The sequence below is a fragment of the Acomys minous genome (genome assembly GCF_964271855.1).
Source record: "Acomys minous genome assembly, chromosome: 6".
Classification (NCBI taxonomy): Eukaryota; Metazoa; Chordata; class Mammalia; order Rodentia; family Muridae; genus Acomys; species Acomys minous.
The window spans coordinates 42,332,316-42,357,088 of NC_140487.1; the positions used below are offsets into that span (position 1 = coordinate 42,332,316).

Consider the following 24,773-nt stretch of genomic DNA (forward strand, 5'->3'; position numbering starts at 1 on the left):
CTGGATTCGTTTTATTTCTTTGGAGCATTAAATTAGATTTGAATTTGTAAGTCTTTGTACCAGTTTAAATAGAATTAGAAGTTAAAGAAAGTAAAGTTTGTTTTGTTCATCCTTCTCAAGGGGAGCATTCTCATGGCTCTGAGGATAGATAGTATCCTGGGCAGTGTACATATACTAGTGCACAGCTGGTTCTCCTGTCAGTAGGAGTTGTGCGACAAAACATTTCCTGGGGAGTTGCAGTACACACATGTACTCATCCCAGATAGGAATCCCATAACACACCAAGGTATGGAAACCACTGAAGTCCAACTTGAGTGAACCAGTGAGTTTGGGGGCTTACTTACAGAAATATGGGGGAGAGGTTACTTACAGGAGCAGAAATGACTCAAAGGCAGCTGTATGGCCAGAGCCCACCCCACCATAGGTGACAGGCAGCTAACAAATCTGAGAACCTGGAACACACTGCACAGCCTGAAGGCTGCTCAGGCAGTGGGAGAATGCCTTTTCCAGGTCCTACAGTTGGTCTAAACCTCTTCCAGGCAGCTCTGCTGATTTTTACTTCTTCTAGGCAGCTGTTCTGGTCTGAGAGTGTCACCCCCCCCCCCCCCCCAGCTCAGCTTCCTTGTGAGGGAGACCCTTACTCTGCCTTATTCTGGCAGGGAGGGGCCTTCTAAATCTGGTCAGTTTCAGGGACTTCTGAAGCTATTTAAAGAGTTTCCTGCAGGGTAGAATGTTTCAATCTGTAAGTAAACTATTACAAAATAGTAGAGTTGAGAATTTATTGGCACTTATGAGAGTGAGTAGTGTAGAGAACAGAGAATGTTTAAATTTTTGTGCTTCTTTATCTTCAAGGATATGTTGAACTTGTAAAGGAGGATTAGGCAGTACATAGTTGAATTAGGTAAGATTCTTCTCTTTGCCTTACTGACTGGGAAGAGAGAGGTCAGACATGGGTAGGGGTGGCCCTGGCTCTAGGTCTGGAAAGGACCCTAGTGTGTTTTCTTTCCCACTAGAGGTAACTGCAGTAGCTTAAAGGTCCATTTTGTTTGCCAATTTTATGAAAACTTCAGAAACAATTAAGTACTAGTATATGTAGAAAATTTTCTTAGTGACTTTCCTTTAGATTTGTTAGTTTAATATGGTTTTTGTTGTTGTGTTTTGAGCGGTGGTACAGATGGAGCCCAGATTACTCCCGCCTTGCCTGTCTTGCCTCCATTACGTTAATACAGAGCCAGCCTAACAGCAGATGCTTTTGCATGTGATGATTTAGCATTATTTCAGATATTCACTCTCAAGACTAAAATGTATTGTAAACTGTGTTGGTGTAAGACTGACAGTGACTATTAGATAATTGAACATTATATTTTAGAACAAAGAGTTAACTATCAAGGTGAGAAGTGCTGTAAGAAGATCCTGTTTTAAGTACTCAGTTTTGGAAGAAACTGCTGTGGAGGTTCCTGGGTCACTGTTCACTGGGTCATGCTAGTCTTCACACATGGATGTGATGTAGTACCCTTTCCATCCGTGTACAGTATTCCTTAGTACTTGTGATTTAAGCTTCATGTTAAAAATTAGGTTTGTGCAGTGGATTTCCTTTTTTAATGTAATGAAATGGCCTTTTTATATTTTCAGTCCAGACTTACAAATACAAATGATATTTTAGTTGATACTGATTAGAGACTGGCTTTTTTTCACCTCTATCTTGAGTCACTGTTAAAATGTTCTGAATGTAAAGCGCACTTAAGTGATAGATGCCCACAGGAGCTAACTGGTAGCATCCAAGGCAGGGGTCATAGGGTCTCCTTTCTAGCCCCTTCCCTGTTTCCACTCCCTACTGCACTCACTGCAGAGACAGAGCTTGCCATTGTCAATTCACCACACATTTATGTCTTGTTTTCGTAAGAGGAAGCACGAGTTTATCTTATAGCCAGGTCCTGTCTTTGTTTCTGTTTGAGTTCTACTTTCAGCTCAAGTGTTCTTGTTTTCATTTTAAAAATCTTGTTGGTGTCACGGCACTGAGACAGCCCTACTTTATATGTCCTCAACGTGGAAGGTTGTGAATTCTTCAAGTATATTTTTTAGTTGTTTGTCCTAGAAAAGACATTGTTTGCTCATAGCAATGCTAAAGTGTCCATTGTTAGAATAGATGTTACTTTGAAGTTTTGATAGTTTCCGTTTTCATTCTCATTGCTATTATATATATAAGTCTCCATTTGAAGCAGTTGTTCTCAATCTGTGGGTCTCAACCCCTTTGGGGTGTCCCAAAATTACAGTTTGAAGTAGCATTAAAAATAACTTTCAAGCACCAGGCGTGGTGGCGCACGCCCTTAATCCCAGCACTCGGGAAAAAGAGGCAGGTGGACCATTGTGAGTTCGAGGCCAGCCTGGTCTATGAAGTGAGTCCAGGACAGCCAAGGCTACACAGAGAAACCCTGTCTCAAAACAAAACAAAACAAACAAACAAAAAATAATAATTTTCTGGTTGGCGGGGTCACCAAAACATGAACTGTGTTAAAGGGTTGCAGTATTAGGAAGGTTGAGAACCACTGATTTAAAGCTTCTTTAGGTTATCAAAGCTGTTACAGTTTTTTTGATTTCACACTGCTGTATTTAGGCTACTGATGTTTCTGGTGACCAGCAACATACGGATAGGCTGTGGAAACTTTTCTTTTTTTTAAGCTAAATTATTTTGCATGCAAAATATTTTGATCATATTTTCCCCTCCCCCACATCCCCTTACCTCCCTACCCACCAACTTCATGTTCTCTCTCCCCCAAAATACCCCCCTCATGCACCCAAAACAACAAAACCAAACATCAAACAAAAGCTCAGTAAAACAAACATTTAACCCCGCACCTACCACCCACACACCGACAAGCACACAACAGACCATAGGGTCTCCTAGTCATGGGGCCCGCTCTGGAGTATGGTTGATACACCCACGTGACACTCCATTGGAGAAAATTGGTTTTCCCTTTCCCAGCAGGTGTCAATTGCAAGTAGTGTCTTGTTTAGGGGTGGGACTTTGTGTCCACTTTGTTTTCTCCATACTGGTGTGGAATGATGTCTTGTTGTTCTTTGTTTAAATTAAGGATGAAAATATGTAGCTTTAAGTTGGAATTAGTCTGTAGCAGTGTCTATATTGTTGACTTGACCTGGCAAATGAGGCTGGTGCAGCAGAGCTCTGGGCCACACTGTGGTGCATGGTATCAGGTGTTGGTGATTGGGGCTTGCTGGATAGGGCCTGAGTGCTATTTCATGCAAATCATGTCTGAGAGACTGCTGCAGCAAATCCCATTTCCTTTCTGATTATAGCATCACTGATGAGAATCAAGACTATGCTCTCCAGGAGGGAAAGTCATGCTTTTGAGTGCTTACAGTTTTTACAACATGGCTGCAATGCCTTATAATTATTAGCACTTAAGATAGGGAAGGGATGATGGACATTTCCTCTTATCAGATCTTTGAGAGGTAGCAGGAGAATGAGGTAGGAGATCCTACCAGCTGTCAGATATTGTCAGGCTTGCAAGCAGAGAATGCGGTTTAAAATGCAGGTGACATAATACCCAGCATCCTCCACTTGCTTCTGGGTTTCTGATTAATCATGATTACCATACATTATCATACCATCAAATTTAATCATATCAATGAATGCCCATCTGCGGCAGTAACGGGAGTAGCTAAACACAGTGGGAAAGCCATTAAAGGAAGAGGTGGTTTATCATGGTGTGCATGCCTTATGCACAGAGCTGGAAGGTACAGCTGGGTTAAAGGCCACACTAACAACCCAAAGGCTAGGAAATAGCTATTGAAATAGTTTCATACTGATTTCTTATACAGTAGCTAGAATCATTGCATTGCTCTGTAAAAACTACATTATAAAATAGTTGCTTGTCTGCTTTTTAGGTAAAAGTATTAAATTAAAAACAGCACACCATAAACTCTTCTGAGATGTGCAATGCCCTGTAAATAGACTTGTATCTCTTTTGCACTTGGTGTGTGTGTGTGTGTGTGTGTGTGTGTGTGTATACATCCACACATGCCTTGGTATTCCTATGGAGTTCAAAGGACAGCTTTGTTTCTCTTCTACCATGTAGATCCTCAGGTATCTGGGCTTGGTAGCAAGAGCCTTTACCCAGTGAGCCCCCTTTTCTGTCCCTAGACCTAACTGAGTTCAATTTTCCCATCTTCAGTATAGTAATATAGCCCGCCACCAAACTTGCAAACATGCAGCCACCAGTGTTAACAGTTTAGTAATGTAGCCACTCATGTTGGGCAGTGATAGGAAGTTAAAATCATGGGATTGCTCTCCACCCTAAGAAAATCTCTTCGTGTGTGTGTGTTTGTGTGTGTGTGTGTGTGTGTGTGTGTGTGTGTGTGTGTGTGTGTGTTAGTTAGTGTTATGCTCTACAGAGAACCACCAGTGACTTTGTTTTACTGCATTTGAAAGAGAGAGGGTGTGCGCACATCCCTACGGCTTAGCGATTACTCCTTGGGGACTGTGCACCTCATGTATTCTGAGGCAGGTCGCTGACTTTGTGCTAGCATGGCTCTCCAGTGAGCCCTGCTCTCCATTTTTGTCCTTCCTTCCCAGGCACGAGGATCACATGTGTGCTTCCACACCTGAGTGCCCAGGACCAGACTGTGGTCTCCACGCTTGCCCAGCAAACACGTTCCAGCCGACCCATCTTCTAGCCTATGATATTTGGGTTCCTGGTAGTACAAATACATCTGTTTAGATGTATTGTTTAAAAAGAAATCTTATTAGTGTGAGGGTAGGGCACCTGTGCATAGAGGTCAGAAGAAAGGTAGTATGACTTGATTTTCTATTATATGGGGCCTGGGGTGGGGCTTGGAACTCAGGTTGACAGGCCTGTGCCGCAAGCACCCCACTCCCAGCCATTCTACATTTTAAAGATAAACATTGAAAGATGACGTAGACACATCAAAATGCATTTCTTCCCAATGATTAGACTGTTTTGTTTCCTCACTTAAATAGTATTCTTGTTAAACTAGTCTCTGAGTGATTTATTATGGTGATAATAAAGGACTGTGCCATCACACAGGATCTATGTTGGCCTTGCCAGTCACTGGGCATTTTGTGCAGAGGTGTTATTAATTTCTCCACTTTACAAACTGCTGGTAAGCTGAGTCTTAGAAGAATTAATTGCTTAAGCTTATATAGCTGTGCAGGATGTAACATTTGAACCAATGTTCAGTGCCTCTTCCCTTCATTTTTATGCTGTACCTGTCCTTAAATATCAACATGCACTTTAAAAAATTATTACCTGCATTTATTGTATTATTTGTGTGTATGCATGCACATGTGTGAGGTCAGGGGACAACATGTGAGACTCAGTTCTTTTTACCCTGTGGGTCCAGGGTCATCAAGCTTAGCAACAAATGCCTTTATCCACTGAGCCATTATACCAGCTTTCAACATGCTCTATAATAAACTTTGCTTTTAAGAAAGAGAGCTTGAAACCCAGGGAGCCAAACCAATTCTACAAGGCTGTAACAGTCCTGGGGTGTTCCTGGAGGGAATTTGCTAGTGGGGCCTGTCAGGGGCGTGGCTGTACTAGGATATGTGCACAGGTGGTGCACTGCTTCATTTTGTGACAGAATGCAAGGTGTTTGGAAGGTTGCAAAAGCAGTATTTTATATGACAGGTTTTTAGCTTGCAGTCACCATGCTAGTTTATTGCTTGAATCAACAACAGTGCCTTGCATAAATGTTCCTTCATTCAGTGTTCCTGAACATGAAACTAATACTTTGTTCTTTGGAATATTCAATTTGTATCTATAAATATAAAAATGCCTTCTAGGAAAATCAATGTATTTAAACAAGGCAGAACTTGAAAGAAAAAAAAAATCTATGGAGAATGCTCAGATAAGAGGATTAACACATTGTGATAGAAGGGTGTAATTTTAATTATGTCAGGGGTCACTGGTGGTCTTTATTCTTTGCTTTTAACCCATTTAATCAGAATTAACTGCGAGGTGTTCTTAAGTGTCAATTGGTTTCTTAGACAGTTCTTTGCATTTTAAGTGAGATTAATAAATGAAAACATGTTATACAGGAAGGTTGTAATTTTTTAAAAAGATTCAGGAGATTTCAATGGCATTGGTAAAGTATTTAATTAGTCTTATTAAAACATACCAACTGACCCTTTTATAGAAGCTGATAAGTGACATAATAGCAGTTGAAGCTTTTTTGTTCTTGTCTTTATATGATTACGTTTTTGCTAAGCAATTTATGCAAAGTTTCCATTTTTATAACTGAAGTTATCAGTTCTTTCTGAATAGGATTAATATCGATAATGTCATATAATTAACAAGAGATGCAAAAAAGTGAAAGCACAATCTGTACAAGAATTATGAGGGGATGATAATCTCTTACTTGAATTTTTAAAGGGATATAAAGAAAGCAAAACAGCAGTATAAATGGATTATAGGCTAGTCTTTTCTTTCCAATGGTAGAAGCACTTTAGTACTGAAACTTCTGTGACAACACAGTTGTAAAAAAAATTACGCATTTGGTGGAGGGAATTAGTCATTCATTAGCCTTTTACCCATGTGGTGGTAGGAATCACTGCAGGAATGACATGGTAAAGCCAAAACCCAGAGCCTTGTCTTCTGTGGCTGGTAGATGGGAAGAATCTCAAGTGTGGGCCTCTTTTTGAGCTGCCATTCATCTATGGTTGAATTCTTAAGCCCGAGTTTCTTCATCCTATGAAGGAGTAGTGGCTTGTTGTGTCTGTGTATGTGTGGGAGGGAGGGGTTGTGTGTATTCTGGGTGCAATATTGTATCTCACTTGTATGGGCAAGGATATAGTGATTGTAAGTGGGGAGGAATGAGAAAGGGAGAGAAAGTTTGGGTTGATGGGGACGTACGTCTGTTGCTTTTCTGCTCAGCTGCAACTCATTCCAGAGTAAGGCTGGGAAGTTGGTGCATGCCAACTGAAGCACCCTAGGCTTAAAGGAATTAGATGGCATTGTAGCTGTGGCCTTCTGGGATCCTGGGCTGGAGTGATGGTAATGGAGGCTGAATCTGAGGATAGCAGAAGCACAACCTGGCTGGGCAGAGGGAAAGAGGAAAGAAAGGAAAGGAGGGCTGAGATGTGGTTCCAGCTAACAGTCCTGAGCCCTAGCCCCTTAACCCTACTTAAAGCAGACTCCTTAGCATAAGCCCTAGCAGGAGTCAGAATCAGCATGTGTGGGTAAGGGTTCCCCCTCCTGCTGTTTGGCAGTCCTCAGAAAAACAGTGAGTGTGAGTCTGGGTGGCGTTTGGTTACCTAGATGGCTTCAGAGTGCCTATCTCAGGAGTACACAGTAGAGTGGGTTGACCTTCCAGGTGGAACTGCCAAGTGTTCCTACCACATAGTTTGTCAGATTCCATGTATATTGATTGACTCCCTGCTTCTGACCCCGATGTGGCCTCTATATTTGCAGACCTGTGGGAAAAGAATAAGAGTAATTTATGGGAGGCTTTAGCTTTCTTGGTTAGAGATGCCACTCATTGTATATGTTCTCCTGGCCACGTGGCCCTCAGGGAAGGCCTGCATGCCAGAGCCTTGCTGGTTCTCAGAAGATGGTGGATACACTTGGGGAACTCTAGCAGCTGTTTTTGGAGGAGCGGGGCTCAGGTTGGTTTAAACAAACGGTACCGGTATGTATTGGTATTTTAGTGGAACCCAGGTTCTTTCAGTTACAACAGGATACCTTTTCCCCCTACTTAGCTGCCATCCACAGACAGGAGCCTTTGGCTAGCCCTTGGACAAATTCAGGGAATTACTTACATAGATAATATAAAATGGATGGGTAATTTTGCCACGGGGCAGACTCCCTCCTGCTCACTCTTATTTTTTGAGAAATTTCTGTCGAAAGGGCGTTATTTCCAGTGCATTGATCTGCATTTCTATTTGGATTTAACCCTGAAAAGTACTTGTTACTATGTATGGGGTGAGTAATTAGAGCTGGACTCTGTGTATCTCGTAGGTGTTTAAGCCTTAGTTCAATGGGCAGCAGAGCGGCAGGCTGACAGCTGACTGTCCAGGTAACTGACCCTTCAAAGAATAGCTGTTGCTTCTAAGAATTGGGGAGACAGATTCCATGTTCATCTTTCCTTTCTTCTCTAGTAATGTTACACATAGGAGAATCTGAACGTGTGCTATTCCTACTTGTTTTTTGTCTTGAAACCCGTGGTCATCTCAGATCTTGGTTTCAGATAGTAGTCAGCTCAGCAATCTTTAGGCCAAGACCCTAGTCCATCCTCCCTAAACTCCCGCCCTCCCTTCTCCTGCCTTGTGTCATGCTATAAACACCTTTGTACTTTGTGGAGGCCAGTGTTTTCGTGTGCTGCAATACTTCCAAGTTTAGAACGTGAGGCTTGGTATTAGCTTCCTGTTAGAAGTGGGAGGTTATTGATCCACTAACTCTAGCACTTCATGGGAGCCTGTGTGCCAGGCCTTGTGCCAAGTGAGGAAGACATATTAGTGTCTACAGTAGACATGGCATTCTGCCTCACAGGCCTGGTGATTAAAGGTAGAGAGAAATGAGAATGGACTGGAGAGGCCAAGGGATTCGGTTTCAACTCATTTGTTTCTTACAGGACAAGGAAACATGGAAATTATCAGCAGTCCTGTTTTATTTCACAGTCTAGATGACCCCTTGGAACAATGTCATGCAAGAGTAATAATGACATGTTTGATAAGGTTAGGTACTGCGCAGAGTAGAGTACTTTCCTGTTCTGTGACTTTTAGGTTCTATTGTTATTCCCATTTTACAAATGAGTAAACGAGGGTCCAGACATCAAGTCACCTGCCCCTGGGCTGCAGCTGGGACGTAGCTGGGCAGAAGGACAGTGCTGCAGTCAGTGTTAGAGTGAGCATTCAGTCTCAGCTGAGCTCTTAAAGGTTCATCTTGAAGCCAGAATAATGTTCTGCTTAAGCATTTACCATGAGCCCTAAAAAGCTCCTGTTACGTTCCAATGAGCCAGAGAATTACCGTGGGAGAAGCTGGAGGCTTTGCTACACACCTTACTTACTGTAATGCTTGTGAATATGCACTTAAGCAGTATATGGGTACCTAGAAAAGAAAACTTAACAGTATTAACATTCCAGGGGGCAAAGATTTGAGATCCCATTATATTTTCAGTTTACTATAAAAGGGTGTCTTTAGAAGTTATGAAGATGTAAAATATTCTTCTGTGGACTCTGATAATGCATAGAGACTCAAGAAGTAATGGGCCTGGAGCCGGGAGGATAGCTCACTTGGCAAAGTAATTGCCAAGCAAGAATGAAGACGTGAGTTCAGCACCAAGCACATATAACAAAGCTGGATGTGGTGGTGTACGCTTGGAATCCCAACTGTGGTGAGATAGAGACAGGACGATCCTTGGAACTTGCTGAGCAGCCAGTCTGGCTTGCTTGGTGAGAGACCTGTCTGAGAGAACAGTGTATAGCACCTGAAGAAGAGTGACAGCTGGGACTGGACTCCAGCCACCACACACAGCTGCACGCACATGAAGCAGTGTACCTAGTCTGCCATAGCTTGAAGTTCTTTTGTTTCGTTTTCAAGACAGGCTTTCTCTGTGTAGCCCCCTTTGTCCTGGAACTCGCTCTGTAAATCAGAGGCTGGTCTCTAACTCATAGAAATTTGTCTGCTTCAGCCTCCCAAGTGCAGGATTAAAGGTGCTTGGAGTTCTTATTGGAAACTATGCATTGCTCTCCCTGGATGATGGGTTAAGAAGAGAGTGATGCCCTGGTCTCTCCATGACAGCAGAACTCAGCAGAACTTCACTTCTGGTAGTGTGGAAGCCAGTCTGCTCTCCCAGTTACATTGGCCTAATCTATGAGAAAACCTCTCCTTGGAGGACTATCTGATGGAGAGTGGGGAAGGGAAAGGGTTATGAAAAGCCCTGTGCTGCCATATGGACGCATCCTGTTGATCCCAGGTCAGTTCGCATGTGATTGCAGATTTCACAAGGAATCAAAACACTTTCTAGTTCTGTGAGCCCAGTAACAAAACCAGACAGGAATGCTGGACTTAGTTACACTCAGTTATGAAGTCTTTGAGGAAGTCAGAGTGAAAGGAAACTGGAGTGTGGTGGTCATCCTGAGATCTGAACAGAAAGGCCAGCTGCAGAGGGTCTTACTGTGTCTTGCATCTCATGATAACATAGGAGGTGTGTCTAGAAAGCCAGGTGTACCCTGCAGGAAGCCACTCTGGTTCTGGAAGGAGATAGGTACACCCTGCAATAAGTTACTCTGGTTTTGGAAAGGAAGTAGGTGGGGCTCAGTGGGGTGGAGAGCAGCATGTGATGATGAATTGTAAATAGATTGGGCTTTGTTGAAACTTGTGAAAATTGCAAGCTGATAAAAGTTTTCTCGCTGAGCATTGCTGATTTCCAGCTATCAGTACAAATGCTGTGTAGCTGTTATTGTTAAGTGCTAAGTTCTCCCTTCTTCAGTTCCTCCTACATCTACTTCTTGTCAGCTCATTAACATAGCTGAAAATTTAGGAGCCTGAAGCCTGCTCACTGATAAATACCACATCAGTAGCATGCCTTTAGTGCTTGCTGTACCTTGGTATACTGTTGTTTTTATGAAAAATCTGACTAAATGCAGAGTCAGAATGAAAATTTAGATTATCTTAAATAGGCTGCTGCTAAAAATTAGCCCACACATTACTAATGACTGTAGACAAATCTTGGATACAGTGAGCCTGCTCAGGCATAGGAGGCATTAGGAACCACTGTGTTGCAGATCAGAACCAGAAGATGATCAGGTGGAAAGTGGCCAGGGCAGTGGGAGAAGAAGCTGACTAGGGTTTGGAAAAAAGACTGTCCAATGATGTTGAATTAAATACACACTTGGTGATTCTAATCTGCTGTTATGTGCTGTTTTCATTGCATAGTCCCTCACCAGGCTGGGAAGTGGGAATGTGGGTCCTCTGTGGTCTGCACCAGGGCAGGTCTGTGAAGCAGACCTCAAGGAGCAGTCAGTCAGGGCCTGTCTGCAATGAGGAGGGTGGCAGAAGGTGCTGTTCCTGGGGTAGGGGTTGTATTTTTGTCTAAAACAAAACCACGAATAAAAAAAAAAGTGTATTGTAGAAGTTTATATTCAGCGTGGTATAGTTTCCAGAGTTCATAGTGCCACACAGGGTACAGGTACTGATGTTCTATATCTAAGGGAAAGTTGATCGCAGTTTGAAATCTTCAATTCTGCAGTCTTTGTAGGGTCTGCTGGCTGGGCTTAAACTCATTCCTGACTTTTCAATTTGTTCTGACAAAGATGACCTGTGGGAGCTCCCACTGAGTTTTTTAAGTGAAAGCTTTTGATGTGGTTGAGTGACTATCATATAGTTTAAAATTACCAAAATAGAAGTATAAGATTTTGTTCCCTGGCTGTGTTTTATGAGGTAATGGGCCTTGTATGGGCAGTTAGGATGGTGCAGTCTTTGAACCAGAACACCTTTGGTCCTCTGTAAATGATTATGAAGCCTGGATTCTGACATAGTACTTATTAAAATTCTGTAAGAATCATTTCATTCAGGTCCATCCTCCCAGCTCCCTTGACATCAAGATTAACCATATAACCAAAGACAGTCAACACTTTTTGGATTCAAGTAACCACTTGTAAGTATGTCAAGTGCCTAACTCTTAGAGTGGGGCTACACCTTATCCACATAAACAATTATACAAGATGGGCTCATGTTTCTGATGGTCTCAGTCTGTTCCATTTCAGACTTCCCCTGAAGTGGCAATTCTGCACAGCTTTTGAGGACTCTTGTCTAGTTGGAAAGAGTCAGGATTGTTGATTTGCTTGGAGGGCTGGTTAGTTTTATGTCAATTTGGCACAAACTAGAGTCATTTTGGAAGAGTGAGCTCTAACTAAGATAAGAACATGATGCCGTGGTTAAGCCTCCAGGGCATTTTCTTGATTGATGATTGATATGAGAGGATCCAGCCCACTGTGGGATGGTGCTACTCTGGGCTGATGGTCCTGGGTGGTATAAGAAAGCAAGCAGGCTGAGGTGAAATAAACCCATTTCTGCCCCCAAGGTTTTTTTGGTCATGATGTTTTTTTTTTTTTTTTTAAATAACAGCAACAGAAACCCTAACTAAGACACTTGGATTAAAAGCCATCAGTTCCCATTCATTCATTCATTCTTTTATTCATTCACTCATTTGCTCACTCAGTCAATCATATCTTCTCCCTCCCTTCCATTCCTCCTTTTTTTCTACCCTACTGCATCAGATGTTACATAAACATAATTGCTAGTTTATATCATCCAGGAAGTTTTGAAGATCACTTAAAAACATCTTTGAATATTGAATCATCTTTATCTGAAATGGTTAGGATCAGAGTATTTCAGGTTTCAGAGTTGTCTAGTTTTTTAATCTAATGAGTGCTCTTAAGCCAAAATTTGAAATCTGCAATATGAAACTTTTGAATTTGAATGACTTTAGGAAGTTACTGATTTTTCAGACTAAGGACACTCACTTGTCATATTGCCAGAGTATGCTGCTGTGTGAAACTGAAGCTGTATGTGTTACATATTCTCAGGTTCCTCACTGTTAGCTGTGTTTTGAGTGGAAGGGAATATTGCTTGACACCTTTTTTGATAGCAAGAAGTAATACTCTTTAAACTTTGGTTGTGGTGAGGGTTGCCTCAATCTGACTCGAAAGAGATAAAAGTAACAGCTAAAAGAATATAATCTTGGGGATTTCTGTTCTGTATCTTTCAATAAATCCTAGTGCTTTGTTTTTAGAAAGATGTAATGGTTGCATTTTGGACCTCATTTTGTTGCCATTTTTAGCAACAATTAGGCTTAAAGGTTTGTGGTAAATGGGAGTGTTTCTTTTGCGGTATTATTGTGTGCTCCCAGGTGTGTGCTCTCACAGGTGGGCTCTCTCTGTGCATTTGTATGGGTGTGTGTCTTGTGTGGGGGTCCACCTGTAGAGAGGGCAGAGACTAGTGCTAGATGTCTTCCTCGGTTACATTTCCATCTTCTTTTGTGAGTTTGTCACTAAATCTGAAGCTATTTTACCTAGTCTGGTTGACCAGTGAGCCCTAGGAATCCTGCTGCTTCTCCCTGGTGCTGTGTTTATATGGGTGCAGAGGATTAGAATTCAGGTCTTGATGCTTATGCTACGAGTACCATTGAGAAATCTCCCCAGCTCTAAAATAGACTTTTCCAGGTGTTTGTTGTTTTGGGGTGTATGAGTGTAGGCCAGAAGACAGTTTGCAGGAGTCAGTTGTCTTTTTTTGTTTTTGTTTTTCTTCCACCATGTAGGTTCTGGGAATCAAATTCAGGTCGCCAGGTTTGACGTGAAGAACTTTTCACCCACTGACATCTTGCTGTCCCTAGAACAGACTTTTAAAGGCAACAGAAAAAATATTTCTGATGCCATAAAATGTGGTCACATTTAAGAGAATAGCTAAAATTAGTAATAAAACAATAAACAAGACATTAGAGTTTTGAGTTTCTAAGGAAGAAGAACCTATTTTTCTAAACTTTATTTTTAATTATATATCCCCGTGTTGGAATGTACATGGGAATATGGTGCTGGCAGAGGTCAGAAGAGGATGTTGGATCTCCTGTAGCTGGAGTTACAAGTGGTTATGAACTGCCTGCAGTGGTGCTGGAAACCAAACTCAGGTCTTCTGCAAAACCAGCAAGCATTCTTAACCACTCCATTTATTTTTTTTTTAAAGATTTTATTTATTGTATGTATGCATGCTCTATCTGAATGTACATCTGCATACCAGAAAAGGGCACCAGATCTCAATACAGATGGTTGTGAGCCACCATGTGGTTGCTGGGAATTAAACTCAGGACCCCTGGAAGAGCAGACAGTGCTCTTAACCACTGAGCCATCTCTCCAGCTCCCAACTGCTCCATTTTTAAGAGTTGAGAAATACTGGGTCATTTCCCATGGATGAGGTGATACTAAGTGAAAAGACTTTGATATTTATTATTTTCTTTTGGAGCAGTTGGTGGCCTCTGCTTCTTTGAGTAGCAGTTCCTTAGATACTAGCATAGTAGGTTAACTGTCTCAGTGAGTGCTCTAAAGGACAAGGGAATGAAGCTGTTTGCCTTTAACCTCTCTCAGTTCTACTAGTAACGTACATTACTGGGAAGTGCTCGAGTTTGTTGGTTAGTTTGGTTTTCTTTGCTGCTGGATATTGAATCTAGTGCCTCACATTGGCAGAGGAACACTTCACCACCGAGCTATAACTCATCCCAGATATAAGTTGTTTTCACCCAGGAGAAACAACTGTATTTTATTTCACTTTTAGTAATTTGATTCTTAAACATTCATGTTTTTCTGAATCTTAAACATTCATATTTTTCTGTTATCTCAGAGGTTGCTAATCTTTTTCAAGGTACAAATTGATTTTTTTTTTCTACTTTTGAAGTAAATTTGCTTCATAACTGCAGCTTAAGGTTGTGTTAGGTAGATAACAAAGAATAGCATCTTTGGCAAAACAAATGCCATGATTGTCCAAAAGAGCCATTTCTAGTCTTTTGGATATATGGAAATGAAGACCAACAGTTGTGTAGATTTGAGTAAGTCTTGGAACAGTGCTATGGCTCTCTGCTAATGTTAAAATCCTGAATTAATTTTTGATACCTTGACTTTTGACTGTTTTATTGTGTCACAGTCACTTTTTATGTAATGCCATTTACATTTTTACATAGGTGTTTATCTTCATACATGTGCATATGTTGGGAGGCAACAGAAAGAAGTAGGTTGGCCATAGCTTGGGATTATGTGTATATTCTGAAAGCGGCATGCTGTTTTCCATTGTTCTTTAGGGCCCTCCAGAATTTCCACAGCACACACCTGGACCTGTTCCCAGCAGTTTTAACCAGCCACCTCGACTTCCTCTCCAGGACCAGTGGAGAGCCCCACCCCCACCTCAGGAACGGGACCCTTTCTTTTTGGGAGGTACGTGAAAGGATGTCATGAGCATAAGATGAGGTGACAGAAACTGCGTTGAATAGTGGACCTGTGCAGTTGCTGCTAAAACACACTTTACTTCCCACTAGAAGATGTGTTTTAATGATTATACCAGTCATTTCAGTGGCTAAAATTAAGCAGTAATTTGATCTGAAATATGACATTCCTGTACAAAGAAAGAGAGATTTATAGCAAACAACCCACAAAGCTATGCTGAGATAGCGAAAATCTTGGATTCTTTATAAAATACACTGCTAACATCTGGGTATGGGGAGGTGCTTCCTGAGAATGCTTACCTAAGAAGTGTGGTCTTCCTAACTTGAAGGTAATGCTGTGTTACTGTTCAGTTTCAGGCGAACCAAGGTTCCCCAGTCATCTTTTTCTGGAACAGCGAAGTCCTCCTCCACCGCCGCCTCCTCCCACGCTCCTGAACAGCAGCCATCCTGTCCCCACTCAGAATCCTTTACCATTTACACAGCCTGGACCAGCATTTAATCAGCAAGGACAGCAGCCAGTGTTCCCTAGAGAGAGGCCTGTAAGACCAGCTCTGCAGCCCCCAGGCCCAGTGGGGATCCTACACTTCAGCCAGCCAGGCTCAGCAACTGCCAGGCCTTTCATTCCTCCTAGACAGCCTTTCCTCCCCAGCCCAGGACAGCCGTTCCTGCCTACACACGCACAGCCTAACCTTCAGGTATGCTCATGAACCAGCCTTGAAGGAGACCATGTCTGTATGGTGTGGAGCCTTTGTGTTTTATGAAAGGGAAGTTTCAGGTTTTAATTGTTTCTGCTAACTTATGATTATATAGAGGATATGAGTAGTAGTCCTAAGTATACTGCTTGTTACCGCCAGCTTTCTTGACAGTATTGTTTACTTCCTTAATACTAGGGAATGTGGAAAAAGTGCTTCTCATTTTCTGGAAGCCGAACTTTGTCACTTTTGGGGATGTAAGACTACTAATATTAAAGTGTTACCTATGGAGTGTTTGCTTATCTTATATCGTACTTCCCCAGCATCATGTTCCTGCTAGGGAGGGAAAAAGGCCATGTTCAGTTTCTCTATCTGGATATGACAGGCTTGTGCGCCCTCTGCTGGTAGGTGTTTACTGGCCAGTACAAGTATTTACCTTACTATGAAGGTATTGTGGTATTCCTTAATTACAGCACTTGTGTGAGGTGTGTACCCAAGTCGGGGTGAGGTGGTGGGGGTAGAAAGAGAGCTGGCAATAGTACACTTCTCTCATCTATATGGATACATAGGAGATATAAGAATGTGTATTAGGGGCTGGAGAGATGGCTCAGTCATTAAGAGCATTTGCTGCCTTTCCAGAGGATGGGGTTCAGTCCCCAGTACCTATGTGATGGCGCACAGCCATCTGTAACTCCAGTCCTAGGGAACCCAAAGTCTTCCTCTGGCCATGTGTCCTTGTGCCCATACTTTTTTCCTTGGGTCTTTCTCGTCTAGTGGACTGTCGTTGCACCACCTGATCATGCTGTGGGAGGCTGGCTTTTATGATTTTGCGTATGTTTTAGGCATAGAAAGGTTTGCTGCATATATGATGCTGTTAGTTCTCTACCTGGGTTTCTTCTCTTGCTGAGGGTTTTAAGGAAACCATTGGGTTGGAATCTCTCTTACACGTCTGTTTGTAAGCTCTTGTTTCTCTTTCTTTGGGATGGAAGGGACCCTTGCATCCTCCACTGCCGCCACCTCATCAACCACAGCCCCAGCCTCAGCAGCCCCAGCAGCAGCCGCAGCATCACCAGCACCAGCCACCCCTTCAGCCTCCCCTTCAGCCTCCCCACCAGCCTCCCCCACAGCATCAGCCTCCCCCTCAGCATCAGCCACAGCAGCACCAGCATCACCACCACCTTTCTGCTCCTCCTCCTCCTCTGATGCCCATGTCTCAGCCGCAGTTCAGGCCGCATGTTCAGACTGCCCAGCCTCAGCCCAACAACAGTCGGATGCAGTGCACCCCACGCCAGGGGCTGCGGCATGTGAGTACCAGATGTGGCTTAACTTGCAGGACTTATGGAACATAATTTCTGCTTAGATGATTTTAAAGCTTTTTAAATTAATAAATATGCAGTATACTTTCCAAAGTAAAACTATAATTGTTTTTAGAGCACTTTGCAGAAAAAAAAATTAAGCTATAGATATTAACTTACCCTTTTTTGAGCCTTAAAGGCTATGTTAGTATTTACTTTGGTGTATTTGAGTTTTCTGTAGTGGTTAGACAGTACTATTGAGTCATTTCTCCAGAACAAGGGGCTTAGCTCTTGATAGAGATTATCTGCCTGTGCGGGTACTGAATAAGAGCTTACATTCAGTTGTAGGAAGTTAACTTGCATTTGTTTGTGGTGCGACATTTTACCTATGGTTAGCAAATGTGGGTCTTGGGGTGCATTGAAAGGAACTGGGAAGTAGTAAGTTGCTGTGATAGTGAAATGTAGCTGCTATTGCCTTGTCCTCCATGAGTAACTGATGTTACTTTCTTTCAGGACAAAACATAATGTTGCTAACAGAATTCCTGTCTATAAGTCTTCCTCTTAGTCCTGTACCTTTATCCTCATAGTTGGAGCAGGTCACTGAGCTGTTTTGAACCTGTTTTCCTAACCTTGCCTCTTTATGTCTTTTTTTTTCCCCGCCCCCTCAAGACAAGGTTTTTCTGTGTAGCCTTGGCTGTCCTGGACCAGGCTGGCCTCAAACTCACAGCAATCAGACTGCCTCTACCTCCCTGAGTGCTGGGATTACAGGCATGCACCACAACACCCAGCCGCCTCTTAATATCTTAATATGAGTCCAATGAAAGCATTAAGGGGATATCTTAGATTGAGGCATTTGTGACTGAGTTTCCTTGTTAAGGTAAGAGCAGAAGCTCAGTCACTGCTGACTCTTGACATGTGGGTTCTTTTCCAAGCATGCCTGGGGAAAGTAACCAAGACTCTTTTGTGATAGAACTTTGTTACACCTTTCTCCTCCAGAAAGCTGTTTACAGGAAACACAGTTTTAGGGTCTCCTTTTCCATTTTAAACTTAGGAGAAGTAGAAACAATGTACCATTGATACGGTTGGGTCCTTGAGACAGCCAGAGGGAGGTTTTGTTTGTTTCTTTGTTTGTTTTGTTGTTGCCCAAAATTCTGTTAAAAATGTTAGTCCATATACTGGGGAAAAAACCCATTGGGTTTGACTTTTATAAATGGAAGCTGTGTCTTTATGGAACTGAATCCTAAGTATCAGGGTACACAGCAACACACATAAAAAGTATTTGCCAAAGAGTAAGGGATCTACCTCCTAGAAAAGAAGAAAGTTACTGATGACAGAGGTCCCTTGTGGGTTTACTTACTAATAAACTTGTCTTTCTTTTTGTGACAGAATGCAGCATCTCAGAATATAAGCAAACGGCCCATGCAGCAGATGCAACCCACTGCTCCCAGAAACAGTAATCTGCGTGAACTCCCCATAGCACCTTCACATGTATTAGAAATGAGTGGTAATCGATGCTCCTCTACACCCGCAGCTCAGGTGAAGCCCATTGTCAACACATCTCCACCCTGTAGGGCTGTGGTGGCTTCCAGGAACTCACAGGGAAAGACTGATGCTAAAGCCAAGCCACATAGTCCTGGGGCTCAGCCTAAGGAAGAAGCAAAAGCAGAACCAGAGGTAGGACTTCCGTCTGGGGACATGTTTGTTCTGGAATAGGGAGCCTCAATATGTTCTGCTTAGTTTACTCATCCCGAAACTCTGCTCATTTAGTCCCCCAGGTGCATTCTTCTTTTAGCACAATAGACATGTTCATGAAAGATCTATCTTAGTCTTGGGAACATAGGTCAGTGGCTGAGCACTTGAGCAGCTTGTATTTTCATTCCTTAGAGTGTGCATGGGTACTCTGACATTGTCACTGGTTTATGATACTAAATCTTCAGAATATTTGTATAGCTACTGTTATATCGAATCAATATATACCCAGGCTTAATAGATGTTTTCTTTAAAGGTCCCAAATTCTATAAATGTTCTAGCTCATTATAATTACTCACTTCTGCCATTGTGGCATAAGGTGGTTTATGACAGATGTGCGCAGACCAGTAAAATTATACTCAAAAAACCAGGTGGGTCTGTGGCCTTACTTATAGTTGGTAATTTAACATAGGTGTAGGGTAATATGTGGGTCAGTGTTTTACGTGATCTTTAATTTTAAGGTCCTTGCCTCTCACTAACCTCAACTTTCTTACCTGTTAAATGAGGATGAAATAAGATAGGGTACACCTGGGAGCTTGGCACAGACAAGTACATGGAATTATTTAAAAACTAAAATCCATGTTGAGTGTAATGAAGCAATGTGACTGTTAGCTGGCTGTTATATTATTCAGTGTAATAATAGCATGAAGCATTTCCTTAAGTAAAAATTTAGGGAATTCATCCTTTCTAAAATCCAGTTAACACTTTTAATCTTTTAATTAGGTTTTCGTCATTCATGTTTTCTTCTGATAAGTGATTATGATAGTTTTAACTGTATCACATCAAAATTATGAAGTCAGAATGTTTTTGGATGTCATTTAATAAACTGTATTTAAAAAGTGATTGTGAGTTTCATAATCAGTGTGTAAAAGAAAATGTGGATTTATGGACTAGAATGGAATGGTTTATAAAGAGATCTTTGTGAGCTCAGTCTTGGATTGCACCTTTGTAACCTTAGCTACTCTAAAGGCTAAATGAAGCAGGAAAATGAATAGTTCAGGGCTCGTCTGGATAATGTAGAACTTTCTCAAAAATTAAAAAAAAAAAAAAAGAATGAAGAGATTAGGATTGTATATAGTTCAGTGGTAGAACATTTGCTCAAATTCACAAGGCCCTATGTTCAGTCTCAACACACACACACACGAAAATGATTCTTTGGTAAACATTTGATAAAGCCTTTGGTTTATATAGCTAGCCTAGAACTTATATGTTCAGTCTGGTTCACATACACATTTCTTACATAATAATGTAAGGACAGGAACAACCAGCCATGTTTACTCATTGTATTTTAGACTTGCCAGGAATTCTTCTGTAAATTTACTACAGGCAGATAACTTATGGGTTGGGATAATCTGAGGTATATTGATGCTAATTACTGCTTGCTGTCTGACCCACCTTTTGATTAATAAAAAGCCATCCCACCTGGACAGGGAAGGAGATAGGTGGGGCTAGGAGAGAGGGAGGAATTCTGGGAAAAAGACTGCCAGGAGGAGGAAGGAGAAGGACTTAAAGGGAAGAGAGGAAGGCCGACATGAGTTAGCTGGAGGAAAAGCACATGGCCGGCGGCGTGGATGGAGAATCCAGACCAGATAAAAAACATTAACAAGTATATGGGATTATAGATGGGAGGTAGCTTGATAGAAGTTATTAGAAGCAGATGGTGTGGGATTGAGGCAGGGATCCCATGCCTGCCCCACTATGGGAGGTAATTTAGAGGATTGAGATCTGCTCTGCCCCATGTTAACTAAGGCTATCTTAAAATATAACAAGTATCTGTGTCTTAATTGATTGCTAGCCAGGCCCACAGGTAATACATGTAATTTTAAAAACAATACTTATGAAAGTAAAATACAAAGTTGGTAGGTTGCAGTAGTATAGGTTGAATGCCTTATTTGTATTAGTTTAGTTGGTTTTTTGTTTTGTTTTTTGTCTCGGGGTTTTTGGTTTGGTTTTGGTATATATAAATGGAACCAGACTATATTTTCTTCTTTAAAAAAAAAAAAAGAAAAAAATGTATTTATTTTGCTTTGCCAAAGGTGACTTAGTAACTTAGATTTATTTAGTTGGTATTGGTAAAGGATAAATCTAAGTTTGTTTGTTTGTTTGTTTCTAATCTATATCGCTGAACCCACTTTAACCCTTTCTTGACTGCCTAGGCATCAAATTCCTGTGCTAGGAAACTGTTCATATGGGTCCTGCTGTTGACAGCTGCGTTGTTTCCTGTTGGACTGTGGCTTTCTTACTCATTGTGCCTGCTGGAGTAACAGTCCCTCACTAACCACCTTTAGTTTTGTTTGAAATGTACCCAAGAAGTCCACAGGGTGCCCACTCAACTCTTCAGCTCTGTGCTTGTCTTAATGTTTCTAATTATTGTTTTTAAACATTTTATTTTATTGTGCATTGGTGTTTTTGCCTGCAAGTATATCTGTATGAGGGTGTCAGAAGCTCTTGAACTGGAGTTATAGGCAGATATGAGCTGCTATGTGGGTGCTGAGAATTGAAGCTGGGTCTTCTGAAAGAACAGCCAGTGTTCTCATTGCTGGGCTATGTCTCCAGCCCCTTATTTCTAATTTTTGAGATTTATGCAAGATAGGTGAGATTTGTAATTAGGTGACTCTATATTGATTGAATCTTATACTTCTGTAAAGACTATAGATAGGTGATTTTCTAGAACATTATTTTTAAATTATAAGCTTTCTTCATTGGATTCTTTAGTGAAAAAATTTACTAGGCTTTTGAAAGGAACTCTCTGTAAAGACTTTGAGTGTATTTTGAGTCTGGGATATTCAGGGCATTCACTTACCATTAATATTCCAATACTGCGATTGGCAGCATTTTGATTCTGAGGAGGGAGTGTGAGTTCAAGGTCAGAAAGATTGACTTGTGCTGTTCATTATAACCAATTATTCTGTGACAAATGAGTTTGAGATCAGGCTGAAAATTCTGTACGAAAAATCAATAGTTCTAATCAGGGCCTTTCAGGTCATTTACACCCCACCTTTTGTTGGTTTGTCAGAGAAGAACCAGATAAAGCCCATGTGACAGCAGGAACTCATGACTGTTGCCATTCCTATTCGAAACATATTTTGATATCTTAAATGAATAGTTTAATTGGTTTCAAACTTGTAAATGAGTAGAAATTTACATTATTTCACTTTTAATATTCTGATAAGATTCTCCAAATTAGGTTTAGCTATGTAATTTCCCCCTCCCTCCAAGGAAAAAGTTACACTTCTTATTAAGCAGAGTTTTGAATGCTTTCTTTGAAGTAGTGAATTGAAAGGCTTGGGGGAAACTCATTTGTTTGGAATGGCCACCCTGACAATGTAAAGCAAAGTGAACCATGTTTTCCAATTTTAGTTCCCTGATGAAGATGAAGAGACAAGGTTATATCGCTTAAAGATAGAGGAGCAGAAGCGCCTGAGAGAAGAAATCCTGAAGCAGAAGGAGTTACGAAGGCAGCAGCAGGCTGGTGCCAGAAAGAAGGAGTTACTGGAAAGACTTGCACAACAGCAGCAGCAGCAGCAACAGCAGCAGCAGCAGCAGCAGCAGCAGCAGATCTATGGCTCACAGACCCCCATGGAGCAAGAGGAGCTGGCAGCTACACCATCGCCCACCAATGGTAACCCATTGTTGCCCTTTCCAGGAGCACAGTGCAGGCAGAATGTGAAAACGAGACTTCTTGTTAAAAACCAGGATGTCACCATTTCTAATGTTCAGGCCAAAACAGTGAACTTTGTCCCACCTGGGGCTAACATGCAGCATCAAGCACAGCCCGTGAGACCACTGAAGCATCTGCGACAGCTGCCACACAAAGTCCTCCAGGTCAAACCTATGGAAGTGGAGGAGACCCCCCACTCCCCACAGGCAGCCAGAGTGACATCTCTCCAGGGCCGGCCTCAGGACACCAAACCAGGGGTGAAGAGGACTGTCATGCATAGGGTCAACAGTGGAGGTGGTGGAGATGGGCCACATGTCAGCTCCAAGGTCAGGGTGATTAAGTTGTCTGGAGGGGTAAGTTGACAAATTTTATGCATTTCTCTGTAAATTTGTTTGCCTTAGAGGGTTTTAGTCTGCACAAAAAGAGTTGAACCTGGCCTCTGGTAGAATCATGGAGATTAACCAAACCTCAAGATTGGTATGAAGACTGCCATTCAACTTCTGCTTCTATCTGAACCCAGATTTGTATCAGCTGTTAGGAGTCTAGTGAAAGACCATTGTGACATCCTGCAGCTACACTTTTCTGTTTTAGCTTTTTTTTTTTGTAAGCAACTCAACAGTGTAATAAACAGATTTCTCATAATCCAACAAACTTGAACTATCAAGTTTGTCATAGAAGTGGCTCACACCTTCAATCCCAGCACCTGGGAGGAGGCAGAGGGGAGTGGATCTCTTGAGTTTGGGGCTATCCTGGTCTACAGAGTGAGTTCTAGGACAGCCAGAGCTTCACAGAGAACTCTGTCTCAAAAAACAAAAACCAACCAACCAAAAATATAGTTGTTTGTAGCTGTAGGGGTCAGTGAGCATATGTGTTGAGACGGAAATGCACCCACTTTTAAGCAGAATGGACTATTACACTTGTTCTCAAGACCCTTTCCTCGGTTGTGTTTTAAAGAGAAATTCTGTTTTGAAAACATGTCATCTCACGTGATTTCAGACCCCCTCCTTCAGGGTGGTTTTCAGTGAAACACAGGAAGTGCCATTTGTACTATGGTCGGATAAGTTCAACACTCTAGAATACAGTCTCCATGAAGAAGGTGCTAGATACTTGACTTCTTCCAGTTGTATGATCTTTGTTACAATGCATAATTAATATCTGTTGCCTTAATTATAGTGAATTCTAAAGCAGTTGCTATTGTCCATGTATTTGCTATACTCTGTAACAGAACGGTGATTTCTATTGTATGCATTTGACATTGTAAATTGGGGAAGTGGGAACCCAAGTACCAATTGTAGTGATTGACTAAAGGTACAAAATTTTTATGTCAAAAAAGGAAAAGGCCTATAAAACGATTGCTTCCACGGAGGAAAGCAATGCCCCTAGGGATGTGAAGTGCCATGTGGTTTGCTTGTCACTTAGCTGAGTGCGTGGAGACAGAAAAGAGAATCTCTCCCACTTCTATAGAATAATGGCGAGTAAAATTACTTATGTAGACTACTCAGTGGTCATCTGAATGTTTTCCTCATGTCACATTTAACATATGAAGCTGCTGTGTTCAGTGGCATAGTAAGTGCTCATGTATTTGTACAGTGGCTTCTTAGCTTTGGGCCTTATTTTAAACGAGGTATTAGTCTGTGTTAAAAGCTCAAGAGAAGATGTCCACTGGTGGGAATAGAACTTCCCCACTGATGGGAAGAGCTGTGTAGGCTCTCTGCTCCTGAAAGTTGCCATGGAAGTTAGGTATCTACCCACAGAGAACAGCATTTAGACTAGAAAACATACTTCCTTTCAAAGAAAAGCTGTATTTACTTAAAGTTATCTACCTGTTCCGATGTAAAAACAAAGCTAAATCTTATTTAATATGACATTTATATGTGATCTTACTCCAGTCATGCAGCTAATTTCACAACAAATAGGAAAAACAGTCTTTGGAATTTTACACTTCTGTAACCACCAGTCAGGTCTTTGGAACAGGTTCTAACTTGGTTTTGTTGTTGTTGTTGTTTTTGTTTTTGTTTTTTTGTTTTTTTGTTTTTGACTCTATACTGATACTGCTAAACAGCATTTCCCACAGCTCTCTAATGCTGTGTTGGCCACTTTGACTAACCTGATGAGTCTCTGATGGAGTTTGCTTTTTTTCCTCGGGTAAATATTTCCCCAATGAGACACACACACACACACACACACACACACACACACACACACACACACACACACAATATTTCCCCAATGAGACACACACACACACACACACACACACACACACACACACACACCTACCCCCCTAGTGGATAGGATTTATTTTTAAGAGAACCCATAATTGTGGGTCAGTTGCAAAATGTGCCTAATTAGGACAGTGCAAAATGTAAGAAGCTGTGTGTCCCAGCATCAAGTGCTGTCACATTTATT

General features: G+C 41.7%; 1 protein-coding gene across 9 annotated transcripts in view; it reads left to right on the top strand.

Annotated features, from left to right (window-relative positions):
• RBM33 (RNA binding motif protein 33) overlaps positions 1-24,773 on the top strand; it is a 98,755-nt gene that overhangs the window by 53,638 nt on the left and 20,344 nt on the right. For all 9 annotated transcript variants that reach the window (XM_084785458.1, XM_084785459.1, XM_084785464.1 and 6 more), the window contains 5 exons: positions 14,827-14,959; positions 15,319-15,662; positions 16,649-16,963; positions 18,341-18,628; positions 22,064-22,717. In XM_084785458.1, coding sequence (XP_084641584.1) covers positions 14,827-14,959; positions 15,319-15,662; positions 16,649-16,963; positions 18,341-18,628; positions 22,064-22,717 — 1,734 coding nt within the window. The remainder of the gene's footprint in view (positions 1-14,826; positions 14,960-15,318; positions 15,663-16,648; positions 16,964-18,340; positions 18,629-22,063; positions 22,718-24,773) is intronic.